The sequence below is a fragment of the Amblyraja radiata genome, chromosome 5 (assembly GCF_010909765.2).
Source record: "Amblyraja radiata isolate CabotCenter1 chromosome 5, sAmbRad1.1.pri, whole genome shotgun sequence".
NCBI lineage: Eukaryota > Metazoa > Chordata > Chondrichthyes > Rajiformes > Rajidae > Amblyraja > Amblyraja radiata.
This window is the reverse complement of record NC_045960.1, coordinates 101,530,807-101,546,472: the sequence shown is the minus strand read 5'-3', so window position 1 is coordinate 101,546,472 and position 15,666 is coordinate 101,530,807. Positions and strand designations below refer to the sequence as shown.

Below are 15,666 nucleotides of genomic sequence, written 5' to 3'. Positions count from 1 at the left end.
TCAGTAGTAATGACCCTTATTATTTGAAGGAACGGAACAGAATGAGGTCCATTTGTGAAGCAATGAGGGAGCAAGAAGGACGGAAACTTCTTGGTTAAAAGACCAAGAGGATGTATGAGCTAAGCAAAGGAGGGAATGGAAAAGGGAGATGTTGGTTCCTGGGATGATAGATTGTCCCATGAGAAGTGATTAAGCTCACTTGACCTATATTCTCAAGTTTAGTGAAGCATCTTTTAAAGATTGGGGAATTAAAAGCTAGGAGAATAGGAGAAGAGATGATGCCCGGGGCAGATCAGCCATGATTACACTGAATTGCAGAACAAGCTTGAGAGTTGAATAGTCCACACCTGTTCCTAAATTCCTGTGTGCAGCAAATAAACATAAGCTTTGGGTAATTCTCCGTGCTCCTTTGTCAGATGCTTCACTAACTCATCAGCATCTCACGTTGTATTTACCATCTACTTACTTGTGTAGAATGTACATCTATTCCTGAATGTACTTTTGTACTATAAACAGACCCCTTCAATCATTTGTAGAGATACATAAACTGTTCTTTCTCTCTCTCACTATCTCTCAAAATATTTTGCAGCCTGGATAAAGCACTCCATTCAATGGGTTTTGATTCTGGATTTATAATATTTGAAACTAACTTGGGAAATCCTTTAAATGAACTCTTACTTATTCTACAGACAGTAAGTATGAAATTGTGTAACTTTACAAGATGATAGCACAATAAGATGCTGCAATGTACATTGGATTTTTTATCTGATAATTCTATTGAGCGTTTAGACCCTTACCAGTATCTCTCTGTGGTATTGACTTCAATGTATAATCCACTGTTCCTCTCAATCCTATAATACTATTGCCTTAGGTGTTATACTCCACTATTATTGTACTCCTGCATGAAATTTAAGTTGCATCTCATCGATCTACTTCCCCACTACTTAGATGTTAGTGTATTTTTGCATGTTCCCTGTTGTTTGCACTTCAAATTTCCCCCATTCTGGTCTCTTAATTTAGCTTTTGTGCAAAATATATGTGTGAAGTAGAACATAAGTTTACCAACATGTTCTCACCCCCCTCCCCAACCTACCCTCAAATAACTTGCACATATCAGGTGCCTCCCTGGAATTAAATCCAGAACACTGGTAGTTGTATATACTGTATATTTTGTGTTTTAGAAGATGAGTTATGCTGTATTGTGACATGTATATTATATTTAGTAACACAGCAAAAAAAATTTTAACAACTAAGTGATCAGTTCATTTCAATTAACCAACCCTGAATTAAGAATAGTTTTCACAGTACGCAGATACCCAAACTCCTTCATTTCATTGAATGCTAGTTCAAACAAAATGTTTAAACAAAAATTCCCTCCTTTCACAGGTTGACTCCTCATCAGTTAATGCCTGTCCATGGTGATTTCCAATACCTGCCCATGGCTTCACGATTCAATGATGCTTTAGATGATTTCATGTTACTTTAAAAAAATAATGCTATTTTAATTTCTAACATCAGTTTCAAATGATTCCCTGAAGATTGTGCCAAGGATATGATTATCATATTGTGCCATTTCTTTAAATTTGCTTGGATGGAAAACATCTAATTTTGGTATTTTGGTCTAATTTACAAGTATCTAAAAATTGTTATAAGATGCTGGAAATCTAAAAAAAAAAAGAAAAGATTGGAAACACTCTCCAGGTCAGACATATCTGCGGAGGGAGAAACATAATGAATATTGTAACATAGAAACATATAGAAAATAGGTGCAGGAGTAGGCCACTCGGCCCTTCGAGCCTGCACCGCCATTCAATATGATCATGGTTGAATACCATGGCTGAATACCCTTCATTAAAATGGAATGAGCGTACTTAAATTATAAATAAATATTTAAATTGAGCAATTGAATCGTCCAATACATATGAAGGTTCTAACTTCAGATTGAGACAGTGACATGTATTTTGTTTTTGTGAAGAAGGCATATTTACTAAGAAAGCATAATATTTGAAGAAGGGTCCCAATCTGAAACATCACCAATTAATGGCCTCCAGAGCTGCTGCCTGACCCGCTGATTTACTCCAGCACTTTATCTTTTTTTATAAACCAGCATCTGGGGAGTCTTTAAACTAGAACGGTTGGGGGGAGGGACTCAAATAGGGAAAGCTAGCAGTCAGTTGTGAGGCAGGAGGCAGAGAAGGGTAGCACTCTGACCCAAAATGTAGGGGAGAAAGAAGAAAAATACAATAACCAGAGAATAAGAGGGGTTGGGTTTCTTAAATGTGTATATTTTAATGCTAGGAGCATTGTAAGAAAGGTGGATGAACTTAGAGCCTGGATTGACACCTGGAAATATGATGTTGTGGCGATCAGTGAAACATGGTTGCAGGAGGGCTGTGATTGGAAACTAAATATTCCAGGATTTCGTTGCTTCAGGTGTGATAGAATTGGAGGGGCAAGAAGTGGAGGTGTTGCATTGCTTGTCAGGGAAGATATTACAGCAGTGCTTTGGCAGGATAGATTAGAGGGCTCGTCTAGGGAGGCTATTTGGGTGGAACTGAGAAATGGGAAAGGGGTAGCAACACTTATAGGGGTGTATTATAGACCGTCAAATGGGGAGCGAGAATTGGAAGAGCAAATATGTAAGGAGATCGCAGATATTAGTAGTAAGCACAAGGTAGTGATTGTGGGAGATTTCAATTTTCCACACATAGACTGGGAAACACATTCTGTAAATGGGCTGGATGGTTTGGAGTTTGTAAAATGTGTGCAGGATAGTTTTTTGCAGCAATACATAGAGGTACCTACTAGAGAAGGGGCGGTGCTGGACCTCCTGTTAGGAAATGAGACAGGTCAGGTGGCAGAGGTATGTGTTGGGGAACAGTTCGGGTGCAGTGATCACAATACCATTAGTTTCAATATAATTATGGAGAGGGTCAGAACTGGATCTAGGGTTGAGATTTTTGATTGGAGAAAGGCTAACTTTGAGGAGATGCGAAAGGATTTAAAAGGAGTGAATTGGGACATTTTGTTTTATGGGAAAGATGTGGAAGAGAAATGGAGGACATTTAAAGGTGAAATTTTAAGAGTACAGAATCTTTATGTCCCTGTTCGGTTGAAAGGAAATAGTAAAAATTGGAAAGAGCCATGGTTTTCAAGGGAAATTGGACGGTTCGGAAAAAGAGAGTGCTTGAGGAGTATAAAGAATGTAAAAAGAATCTTAAGAAAGAAATTAGAAAAGCTAAAAGAAGATATGCGGTTGCTTTGGCAAGTAAGGTGAAAGTAATTCAAAGGGTTTCTACAGCTATATTAATAGCAAAAGGATAACGAGGGATAAAATTGGTCCATTAGAGAGTCAGAGTGGACAGCTATCTGCAGAGCCAAAAGAGATGGGGGAGATATTGAACAATTTTTTTTCTTCGGTATTCACCAAGGAGAAGGATATTGAATTATGTGAGGTAAGGGAAACAAGTAGAGAAGCTATGGAAACTATGACTGCATAGTTTAGATGACTGCTAGATGGCGCCTGCCTGCGGCGACTTTTGCAGAGCTCCGGAAAATAAAAGTCTCAACTACAACTTCCAACAACTTACCTGGATCAGAAAAACGGCAGAAATCGGTGCCGTTTCGGACAAGCTGCTTGAGCACCACAAGGCTCTCGCAATTTTGCGATCTCCCGCAGCTGCGGGAACCCCGGACTTTAAACTTTCCCACGCTGGCTGTGGAACTCCCGGCCCGACTGAGGATCCCAGGTACGGTACCTGGAGACCTCAGGATGACCCCCAGAGCCGACGGGCTGGATCTCCCAAGAACAACGGAGCTGGAGCTGCCGACTTTGAGGGAACCCCCGTTCGTTACGGAGCTGGAGCTGCCGTCTGTGAGGGAATCCCTGTTCCAGCGCAGGTCCGCAGAAACAGCAGGTACAGCAAGTACAGTACCTGGAAACAAAGGGGAAGCCTCCATTGTGACCGGAAACGTGGCCGACGGGCAGGACTCCAGGTCAGAATGAAGCGCAGGGGACTTAGAAACATAGAAACATAGAAATTAGGTGCAGGCTCGAAGGGCCATTCGGCCCTTCGAGCCTGCACCGCCATTCAATATGATCATGGCTGATCATCCAACTCAGTATCCCGTACCTGCCTTCTCTCCATACCCTCTGATCCCCTTAGCCACAAGGGCCACATCTAACTCCCTCTTAAATATAGCCAATGAACTGGCCTCGACTACCCTCTGTGGCAGGGAGTTCCAGAGATTCACCACTCTCTGTGTGAAAAAAGTTATTCTCATCTCGGTTTTAAAGGATTTCCCCCTTACCCTTAAGCTGTGACCCCTTGTCCTGGACTTCCCCAACATCGGGAGCAATCTTCCTGCATCTAGCCTGTCCAACCCCTTAAGAATTTTGTAAGTTTCTATAAGATCCCCTCTCAATCTCCTAAATTCTAGAGAGTATAAACCAAGTCTATCCAGTCTTTCTTCATAAGACATTCCTGACATCCCAGGAATCAGTCTGGTGAACCTTCTCTGCACTCCCTCTATGGCAATAATGTCCTTCCTCAGATTTGGAGACCAAAACTGTACGCAATACTCCAGGTGTGGTCTCACCAAGACCCTGTACAACTGCAGTAGAACCTCCCTGCTCCTATACTCAAATCCTTTTGCTATGAAAGCTAACATACCATTCGCTTTCTTCACTGCCTGCTGCACCTGCATGCCCACTTTCAATGACTGGTGTACCATGACACCCAGGTCTCGCTGCATCTCCCCTTTTCCTAGTCGGCCACCATTTAGATAATAGTCTGCTTTCCTGTTTTTGCCACCAAAATGGATAACCTCACATTTATCCACATTATACTGCATCTGCCAAACATTTGCCCACTCACCCAGCCTATCCAAGTCACCTTGCAGTCTCCGAGCATCCTCCTCACAGCTAACACTGCCCCCCAGCTTAGTGTCATCCGCAAACTTGGAGATATTGCCTTCAATTCCCTCATCCAGATCATTAATATATATTGTAAATAGCTGGGGTCCCAGCACTGAGCCTTGCGGTACCCCACTAGTCACTGCCTGCCATTGTGAAAAGGACCCATTTACTCCTACTCTTTGCTTCCTGTTTGCCAGCCAGTTCTCTATCCACATGAATACTGAACCCCCAATGCCGTGTGCTTTAAGTTTGTAAACTAATCTCTTATGTGGGACCTTGTCGAAAGCATAGACTTCAGCCCCCTCTCCCTACTATCCTACTGGCTAATGTACAGTCCCTTGAAAATAAAGTGGAGGACTTAAGGGCAAGACTGCTTTATCAGAGGGAGCTGAGGGAATGCTCTGTGTTCTGTTTTACAGAGACATGGCTCACCCCCAGCTCCCCAGACTCAGCGGTCCAGCCTGAAGGGTTCTCCATCCACCGTATGGACCGTACCCTGGCATCTGGGAAAGGGAGAGGAGGGGGCGTCTGCCTCATGGTCAACTCTGTGTGGTGTTCCGACGTGGCAGTCCTATCCAACTCCTGCTCTCCACACCTCGAACATCTGGCGGTGAAGTGCCGTCCCTTCTACGTCCCAAGAGAATTCACCTCCGTTATCCTGACCGCGGTCTACATCCCACCCCAGGCAGACGTCCGTCTGGCACTGGAGGAGCTGCACGCCATGGTCAACAAACACCAGACGTCTTACCCCGAGGAATTTACCACCATTGCTGGGGACTTCAATAAGGCGAACCTCAAGAAATCACTCCCCAACTTCCACCAACATGTCTCCTGCTGCACCAGAGGACCTTACACCCTCGACCACTGCTACACCACCATCAAGAATGCCTATCGTTCTATCCCTCGCCCTCACTTCGGTAAGTCCGACCATACCGCGGTGCTGCTTCTTCCTGCCTACAGGCAGCAATTGAAGAGCGCACCCCCAGAAGTGAGGACAGCACAGAGCTGGTCGGGGGGGGGCAGAAGAATAACTCCAGGACTGTTTGGAGTCTGTAGACTGGGCAATGTTCAAGGACTCGGCAACGGACTTGAACGAATACGCCACAGTCGTTACAGACTTCATAAAGAAATGTGTGGAGGACTGCATCCCTACAAAAACCTTCCGAGTGTTTCCCAATCAGAAAACTTGGATGAACTTTGAGATCCGCACTCTTCTAAAGTCCAGACACAGGGCATTCATGTCCGATGATACAATGGCCTACATGAAGTCCAGATACGACCTTGGTAAGGCCATCAAAAGGGACTTCTGCTCCAAACTGGAGGAGGAGACAGATGTTCGGCAGCTGTGGCGGGGCCTGAATGCAATCACCTCCTACAAGGCGAAACCAGGAGGCAGCTCGAATGTCGGTGAAACATCACTCCCTGACGAGCTCAATGCGTTTTACGCACGCTTTGACAGGGAGAATACTGATGTGCCTTCCCGATCCCCCGTTCGCTGTGATGGCATTTCAGTCTCAGTCACAGAGGCCGACGTCAGGAAATCCTTCAGAGGGGTGAACCCCCGGAAGGCACCTGGTCCTGATGGTATACCCGGTCGTGTTCTAAAAACCTGTGTGGACCAACTGGCAGGAGTTTTTACAGACATTTTCAACCTCTCACTTCTGAGGTCTGAGGTCCCCACCTGCTTTAAAAGGGCATCAATTATACTGGTGCCCAGGAAGAGTAAGGTGGCGTGCCTCAATGACTATCGACCAGTGGCACTAACGCTGGTGGTGATGAAGTGCTTTGAGAGGCTGATCATGGAGCAAATCAACTCCTACCTCGACAAAAACCTGGACCCACTGCAGTTCGCTTACCGCCACAACAGATCAATGGTGGATGCGAACTCGCTGGCCCTACACTCCGCACTGGACCACTTGGACTACAAAAACTCATATGTCAGGCTGTTATTCATCGATTACAGCTCGGCATTCAACACAATCATCCCCTCCAAACTGGTTACCAAACTCGCAGAACTGGGTCTCTGCGCATCTCTCTGCAACTGGATCCTCGACTTCCTCATCCACAGACCACAGTCTGTTTGTATTGGTGGAAATGTGTCAGCCTCGATAACAATCAGCACGGGAGCACCTCAAGGCTGCGTGCTCAGCCCCCTGCTGTACTCACTCTATACCCATGACTGCGTAGCCAACCACAGTGCAAACTCCATCATCAAGTTCGCTGACGACACCACTATTGTGGGGCGTATCACTGATGGGGATGTCAGAATATAGAAGGGAGATCGAGCAACTGTCCATATGGTGCCAGCGCAATAACCTGGCCCTCAACACCAGCAAAACCAAGGAACTGATTGTGGACTTTGGAAGGAGTAGGAGGGGGACCCACAGCCACATTTATATCAACGGGTCGATTGTTGAAAGGGTCAAGAACTTCAAATTCCTGGGCGTGCACCTCTCTGAAGATCTTTCCTGGTCCGAGAACAGTAACGCAATTATCAAAAAAGTTCATCAGCGCCTCTACTCCCTGAGAAGGTTACGGAGAATCGGTTTGTCAAGGAAGACTCTCTCTAACTTCTACAGGTGCACAGTAGAGAGCATGCTGACCGGTTGCATCGTGGCTTGGTTCGGCAATTTGAGCGCCCTGGAGAGGAAACGACTACAAAAAGTAGTAAACACTGCCCAGTCCATCATCGGCTCTGACCTTCCTTCCATCGAGGGGATTTATCGCAGTCGCTGCCTCAAAAAGGCTGGCAGTATCATCAAAGACCCACACCATCCTGGCCACACACTCATCTCCCTGCTACCTTCAGGTAGAAGGTACAGGAGCCTGAAGACTGCAACAACCAGGTTCAGGAATAGCTACTTCCCCACAGCCATCAGGCTATTAAACCTGGCTCGGACAAAACTCTGATTTTTAATAACCACTTTCTGCTATTTGCACTTTATCAGTTTATTTATTCATGTGTGTATATATTTATATCATGGTATATGGACACATTTATCTGTTTTGTAGTAAATGCCTACTATTTTCTGTGTGCTTAAGCAAAGCAAGAATTTCATTGTCCTATACAGGGACACATGACAATAAACTCACTTGAACTTGAACTTGAACTTGAGATTCAAAGAAGAGGAAGTACTGACACTTTTTAAAAATATAAAAGTGGATAAGTCTCCAGGTCCGGACAGGATATTCCCATGGACATTGAGGGAAGTTAGTGTAGAAATAGCAGGGGCTATGACAGAAATATTTCAAATGTCATTAGAAACGGGAATAGTGCTGGAGGATTGGCGTACTGCGCATGTTGTTCCATTGTTTAAAAAGGGTTCTAAGAGTAAACCTAGTAATTATAGACCTGTTAGTTTGACGTCAGTGGTGGGCAAATTAATGGAAAGGATACTTAGAGATAATATATATAAGCATCTGGATAAACAGGGTCTGATTAGGAACAGTCAACATGGATTTGTGCCTGGAAGGTCATGTTTGACTAATCTTCTTGAATTTTTTGAAGAGTTTACTCGGGAAATTGATGAGGGTAAAGCAGTGGATGTTGTATATATGGACTTCAGTAAGGCCTTTGACAAGGTTCCTCATGGAAGGTTGGTTAAGAAGGTTCAATTGTTGGGTATTAATGGTGGAGTAACAAGATGGATTCAACAGTGGCTGAATGGGAGATGCCAGAGAGTAATGATGGATGGCTGTTTGTCAGGTTGGATGCCAGTGACTAGTGGGTTGCCACAGGGATCTGTGTTGGGTCCACTGTTGTTTGTCATGTACATCAATGATCTGGATGATGGTGTGGTAAATTGGATTAGTAAGTATGCAGATGATACTAAAATAGGTGGTGTTGTGGATAATGAAGTAGATTTTCAAAGTCTACTGAGAGATTTATGCCAGTTGGAAGAGTGGGCTGAAAGATGGCAGATGGAGTTTAATGCTGATAAGTGTGAGGTGCTACATCTTGGCAGGACAAATCAAAATAGGTCGTACATGGTAAATGGTAGGGAATTGAAGAATGCAGTTGAACAGAGGTATCTGGGAATAACTGTGCACAGTTCCCTGAAGGTGGAATCTCATGTAGATAGGGTGGTAAAGAAAGCTTTTGGTGTGCTGGCCTTTATAAATCAGAGCATTGAGTATAGAAGTTGGGATGTAATGTTAAAATTGTACAAGGCATTGGTGAGGCCAATTCTGGAGTATGGTGTACAATTTTGGTCACCTAATTATAGGAAGGATGTCAACAAAATAGAGAGAGTACAGAGGAGATTTACTAGAATGTTGCCTGGGTTTCAGTAACTAAGTTACAGAGAAAGGTTAAACAAGTTAGGTCTTTATTCTTTGGAGCGCAGAAGGTTAAGGGGGGACTTGATAGAGGTCTTTAAAATGATGAGAGGGGTAGACAGAGTTGACGTGGATAAGCTTTTCCCACTGAGAGTAGGGAAGATTCAAACAAGAGGACATGACTTGAGAATTAAGTGACAGAAGTTTAGGGGTAACATGAGGGGGAACTTCTTTACTCGGAGAGTGGTAGCTGTGTGGAATGAGCTTCCAGTGAAGGTGGTGGAGGCAGGTTCGATTTTATCATTTAAAAATAAATTGGATACTTATATGGACGGGAAAGGATTGGAGGGTTATGGTCTGAGTGCAGGTAGATGGGACTAGGGGAGAATACGTGTTCGGCACGGACTAGAAGGGCCGAGATGACCTGTTTCCGTGCTGTAATTGTTATATGGTTATCTGCAGTTCCTATTTCTATGATCTTCCATACGTGCGCATCTCTCATCCAAAGATGCCCACTACTCAGCAGAGGGCAGGAGTGAAATGGCATAAGATTGTTTTCTTTTCTATTGCTATTTAGATAGAATGTGTGCATGAATATGCATTATATTTCTAGAAGGTGTAGATTAATTTATCAATTTCATTCTTGGGCTTTGTAAATGTTCAAATTGATGGCAGTACATGAAGCAGAGAGCTCCCCTTGGTGCACGTGTCCATGTTTATTTTGACATGCAGTGTTTTGATTACAATGCTTATGTATTTCTCCATTTTTTCACATTTTCATTGTTACAGTATTATCATTTTTACTCCTGTGAATCTCTAGTGAGTGGCTTTTTTGAGAAAAACGTATCATGCCTCAGATTAGTAGAGATGGTCATAACAAACGTGCACTGGAATTCTATTTGCATATAATAAAACTGTTATTTTCTAACAAAATCTCATGTATGATAGGCACGGTCCATCTGATATATAATTCTCTCAATTAGATATCAGAATCTGAATTTGTATGCATTGTGAATTAGAATTTTAAATGAGTTGACGCAATTCAGGACATTGCATGCTTTGGTTTGCTCCAGTTTAATGATGCTAGTTAAAGTTGCAAATTGTTTTAACAAACACAGCATTCACCCTGTGTTTTTAAACTTTCTCCTCAGGTATTCCCATTGGATTATATTCTGATTGCGATCATTACAATGTACATAGTCTTCACATCCATGGCAGGAATCCGAAACATGGGGATCTGGTTTTTCTGGATAAGGGTAATTTCATTTATTGATTACGTGTTTCATGTCTGAGTCGGTGTGGGGGAGAAGGATAAGGAGAACATCAATTATAACAGATTTTTTTAATGATAAAGCAAGCAATGAATGATGTAAACCATCACATTCTGCTCAAATCCAGTGGATGAGATATGTGGTCTTGTGCAAGTAGCTGACGTAGCATTTTGACAAATGCTTATTTTTGGAAACTGAAGCAATAATAATGGTAGAAATTATTAATTTTAGATTTCATGGTCTAGGATTGAATTGAATTCAGAACTGAAGGTGTCTTTCACTTTAGTAATTTAACAATGTTTTAACTATGTGATAAGTATACATATTTTAGAAAAATCTGGAATTAGAATAATTAAATCTTGAAGTAGGAAAAATAGATGTTTTAAAATGTGTTACTTACAATTTGATTGTATTGTAATTGTTCAGGTTTATGATTCAGTAAGTCACTTACAATTTAAGTATATTTATCGCAGCAGCAATGTTGTTGACCTTAGTTTTGTGCAAAATCTAAAACTCTGCGTTTTGAGAAATTAAATCTTCAAGGTTGGATTCCATCCTGACAATTTATGATGAGATTCACATTGTGAATTCATTACTTGTTTTGCACCACCATGCAGTGTTTTAGTTTGTCTAAGTGGTTTAATTCACTTTTTTTTTGCCTCTTTCAAATAGTTGTATAAGATTAGACCAGGCAGAACACGCCCCCAAGCTCTTCTTTTCCTTTGTATGATTTTGCTCCTGATGGTTCTTCACACAAGTTATATGATCTACAGTCTCGCACCACAGTATGTTATGTATGGAAGCCAAAAGTATCAAGAGCACGTAAGTATTGTCTAATCATATCTTTATCCAATCCCAAAGTCAGATGGCCATATTTTTTGTCATTTCTTTTTGACAGAGCTAGAAGACAAAATAAATGTAGCTGAAGTAGACCATTTAGCTTATTTCAGCTAATCCATTTCAGACAAACTATAATTAGAATTTCCCCTTTTATGTATCTAATTAAATTAATGTGAGATTATGGCTTTTGATGCATTAATCTAAAATAATTTCAATTATTGGTGACTGTCAGTTTCTTACTTACAAGATATCTGTTATTTTTCCAGTACCTTATTCTAACTGGCAGGGGCAGGGCATTTTTTACCCATACTGATTAATTATTGCTAATAGAGCATAGGGTATTATTTATTATATAGATTTAGCTTGGATTTATGGTGTTGTTTTTGTTTTTGGCATTAAGATCAAATGGATCTGGTAACAGAAAGCACGTAGGAACTGTCCTTGAACTGTCCCCATCCACTTCACTCCCCTCTCCACTCCTCCTCCCTTCCGCTCCACCTCAGCTCCTCCTCTCTTCGGTTCCACCTCCGTTCTATTCCATTTGTGTTCCTTCACTCATTCTTCCTTCTCTCTTTATTCTTCCTCACACTTCCACTCCTATTCCTCCACCAACTTATCTTTCATTCCTCCTCCCTACTCCCGATTCCTGTACTGCCATTTCTATTACCAATTATGAGCTTTTTAGTAAAAGCAATGGCAGTGGGCAAATGGCCCGGCTATAGTGAAGGCAAATGGAATGAGGTTAAACAAATTGATAAATTGCACTAAATGACCAAGTCTGAAGACAATGTGAGAGTGGCAGGAAGATAGAGGTTGACATTATAAAATAGTGACAGAAAAAGCTGAAAATCCAATAAGGAATTCAAATTAAATTTATTTGGTGGTGAGAATGGCAGGGGTGGGTGGAGGTTGAGGTAAGTAGATACATTTAAGGGAGAGGGAAAAGGAAGTTTACACTAATAGATACAGATGGATAAAGACAAGGAGCTTTTCCATGAAGTGAAACGTAATCTCTGATGTTTACTGATTGCTGTACCCTTTTTAATACTGAGTAACCATTTTTCTCTCCATCACTTTCTCTCGCTGTGCTTCTTCATCTGTTTGCCACTTGTTTTACCTATCTCTATTCCCTCCTGAAAAAATAAAACTTTGTGACTTTTATCTGGATGCTAGAAACTAATCTCCTTGATGTACTGTGCATGTTGCTCACCAGCCAGGCATTGAGAGTGTAAATCTTTTCAGTTCCATCTACCAATTTTTAATGTGACACCTGGAATACTATCCTGTAATCTGGAGAAGCCTGCAATCTTTCCAAAATCTTGTGTTCATTTTACTTACTGCATCCAGGCAAGAGAATGGATATATTGCTGAAGCTATTAGTATATCTTGCTGAGGATATAGATGGAAACATGCCCTTTAGCACACCTTTTCCATTCCAACCAAGTTGACATACTGGGTTAGACCTATTTCCACTCCTATTCCTCCTCCAACTTATCCAACTTATTGCCACTTTTCATTTCACTGCACATCTCGTATGTGTATGTGACGAATAAACTTGACTTGACTTTACTTGATTTGCCTGCCTAAAACCCATAGCCCTCTAAACCCTTCCTACCTCTATAAATATCCAATTGTATCTGCTTTTGGAGCTTCTTCTGATAGCTCTTTGCAGAAGACCCTTGGAGTGAAAAAGTTGCCCCCTCTTAAATCTCCCCCATTTCACCTTAAGTCTATGCCCTCTAGTTTTTGAATCCTCTACCCTGGGAAAAAGACAGTGACGGTTCATTTCATCCATATCATTATTCACTCGCAAGTGGTAAATTGAACAAATATTATAGCATCATTGCTCACTTAATTTTTCCGAAGACTGCTTTATGTGGTCTGTTCTGTCATTGCTTGAAAAAAAATTATATATAATATTTTCTTATCAAGGCAGCATATTAATCAAATCATTACTAGGTTATTGATGCAACCTTTTGAATTGACATTGGTTTTGAATAACATTAGAATGTTTTAGTTGGAATTAAACTCATTAAACATAACTGCAGTTTGCTTCAGATTTTTATTTTATTTGGTGTTGCATGTGAATCAATTCTTTTTTAATGACATTGTAAACTTGAATCTTTGAACATAATACATTTGTAGAAGAGGAAGACTCCAACTAATACATTTGAGCTTTAGAAGAGGAAGACTCCAACTAAGTGCCTGCATGGATTACAATGGGTAGGAATGCGTTGCTTTGCTTGTATCATTGGCTGCAACACACTTATGCCCATCCCTAATTGTTTTAAGAAAGTGGATTGAGCCATGTTCTGGAGCTGCTGCAACCTTCTGATGATGGCGCTCCCAGAGTGAGATCACCAAGTTGAATAGCATTAAATTGAGCCCATGGATAACTGGATAGTTGTGTTCTGCACTGTTAGTTGATTGAAATGAGTAAATTGTACTTTGTTCCTTTTTCACCCTTATGCCATGGCTGATGATTACTAAGGTAAATAGTTCTAACTTTTAAGGTGATGTGATGGTGGAAAACAATAATAAATCTGCTACTAAGTTTTCACCAAATGGCTAGGTTGAATCACCTGTTCGGGTGAAGAAATTAGCTTGGTGGTCTGAGGTATTACACTAAGAGATATAGTGAATTAGATTCACGCCCCTTTCTACGATATAAGTTTTACTGCAAATTAGTGCCTTGGACTATTGTCCTAATAATTGGGTGGGAAAGGAGTTTGTGAATACCATCTTAAGTTTTGTAAACACATAGCCAATAAGTGTTATGTTTTTATTTGTGTATTCAGATGAACCAGAATTTATCTAACTCGAGGCAAGAAGATTCAAATACAACCTGGGTAACAAAGATGTGTGATGCAAAGGCACCTGAAGGTAAGCTGATACATTTAGAGTTGCAGAGATGCATTTCAGAAATGGGCCCTGCAGCTCACTGAATTCATTCTGACCATCATATAGTAATTTTACACCAATCCCGCCCTTAGCATTTTTATTCTTTGTGTATTCTCTATATATTTGTATTTGTATACATTGTGTATGCAAGCAAAGTATTTCACTGTGCCTAGTCACATGTGGCAATAAAGCATACCTTCGCAGTTGCTACCACTCATCTACACACTAGCAAATGTATAGTGGCCAGTTAATCTGCCAATCTACATTTTGGGGGTTTGATGAAAGGAAATCAACATAATCACAAAGGAGCAAAGGAGCAAATTCTACATAGATAGGATTGATGGTCAGGATTAAACTTGGACCCCTGGAACAGTGCTCCAATCTGCACCCATTTGGCAATTTTGGCAGATAAATGAATTGACTACATTTCATTAATGGTAAAATGCAATGTAAAAACTTAAGATAATGCCAAGATCCTTAATAGCATTGATGTAAAGAAGGAACATAGGGTCCAAGTCCATAGCTCCCTGAAAGTGCCAACACATGGTGATAGAGTGGTTAAGAAGGTGTATGGCATCTTGCTTTCATCAGTCAGGGAGTTGAGTATAAGAGTCAGGAAGTCATGTTCCAACTTTATAAAACTGTGGGGTTATGCCACGTTGAAACATTGTGTGAAGTGCTGGTCGTCCAATTATAGGAAGGATGTGGACGCTTTGGAGAGGGTGCAAATGAGGCTTACCAGAACAATGTCTGGATTATAGACAATAGGTGCAGGAATGGGCCACTCAGCCTTTCGAGCCAGCACCGCCATTCAATATGATCATGGCTGACCATCCCCAAACAGTACCCCGTTCCTGCCTTCTCCCCATATCTCCTGACTCCGCTATCTTTCAGAGCCCTATCTAGCTCTCTCTTGAAAGTATCCAGAGAACCTGCCTCCACCATCCTCTGAGGCAGAGAATTCCACAGACTTACAATTCTCTGTGTGAAAAAGTATATAAAATTATGAAAGGCATGGGTATGGTAGGCCGTCAAATCATATTTTCCAGGGTGGAAATGTCAAAGACGAGAGGACTTTGCTTTAACTTCAGAAGGGGAGAGTTCACAGGAGATATGCAGGGCAATTATTTTTGCACAGAGAGTGGTGGGTGCCTGGAGCATGCTGACGGTGGTTGTGAAAGCAGATATGATTGTGGCGTTTAATAGGCTTATATAGGAATACTTATATAGGAATACATGGTTATGCAAGGAATGGCGGGATATGGATCACGCAGGCAAAGGTATTTAGCTTAAATAGGCCATATGTTTGGCACATACATTGCGGGACAAAGGGCCTGTTCCTATGCTGTACTGTTCTATGTATTCACTTGGGACACATTCATTAATTCATTCAACACACGTTGACCAATCTCAGGCTGTCATAATTACATTTTCACATCAAGCACTTTGTCCAGCTCT

General features: G+C 41.6%; 1 protein-coding gene across 4 annotated transcripts in view; it reads left to right on the top strand.

The window, feature by feature from the left end:
* Window positions 1-15,666, top strand: part of lmbrd1 (LMBR1 domain containing 1) — a 182,635-nt gene that overhangs the window by 144,845 nt on the left and 22,124 nt on the right. For all 4 annotated transcript variants that reach the window (XM_033021890.1, XM_033021891.1, XM_033021893.1 and 1 more), the window contains 4 exons: window positions 590-692; window positions 10,348-10,452; window positions 11,140-11,289; window positions 14,106-14,190. In XM_033021890.1, coding sequence (XP_032877781.1) covers window positions 590-692; window positions 10,348-10,452; window positions 11,140-11,289; window positions 14,106-14,190 — 443 coding nt within the window. The remainder of the gene's footprint in view (window positions 1-589; window positions 693-10,347; window positions 10,453-11,139; window positions 11,290-14,105; window positions 14,191-15,666) is intronic.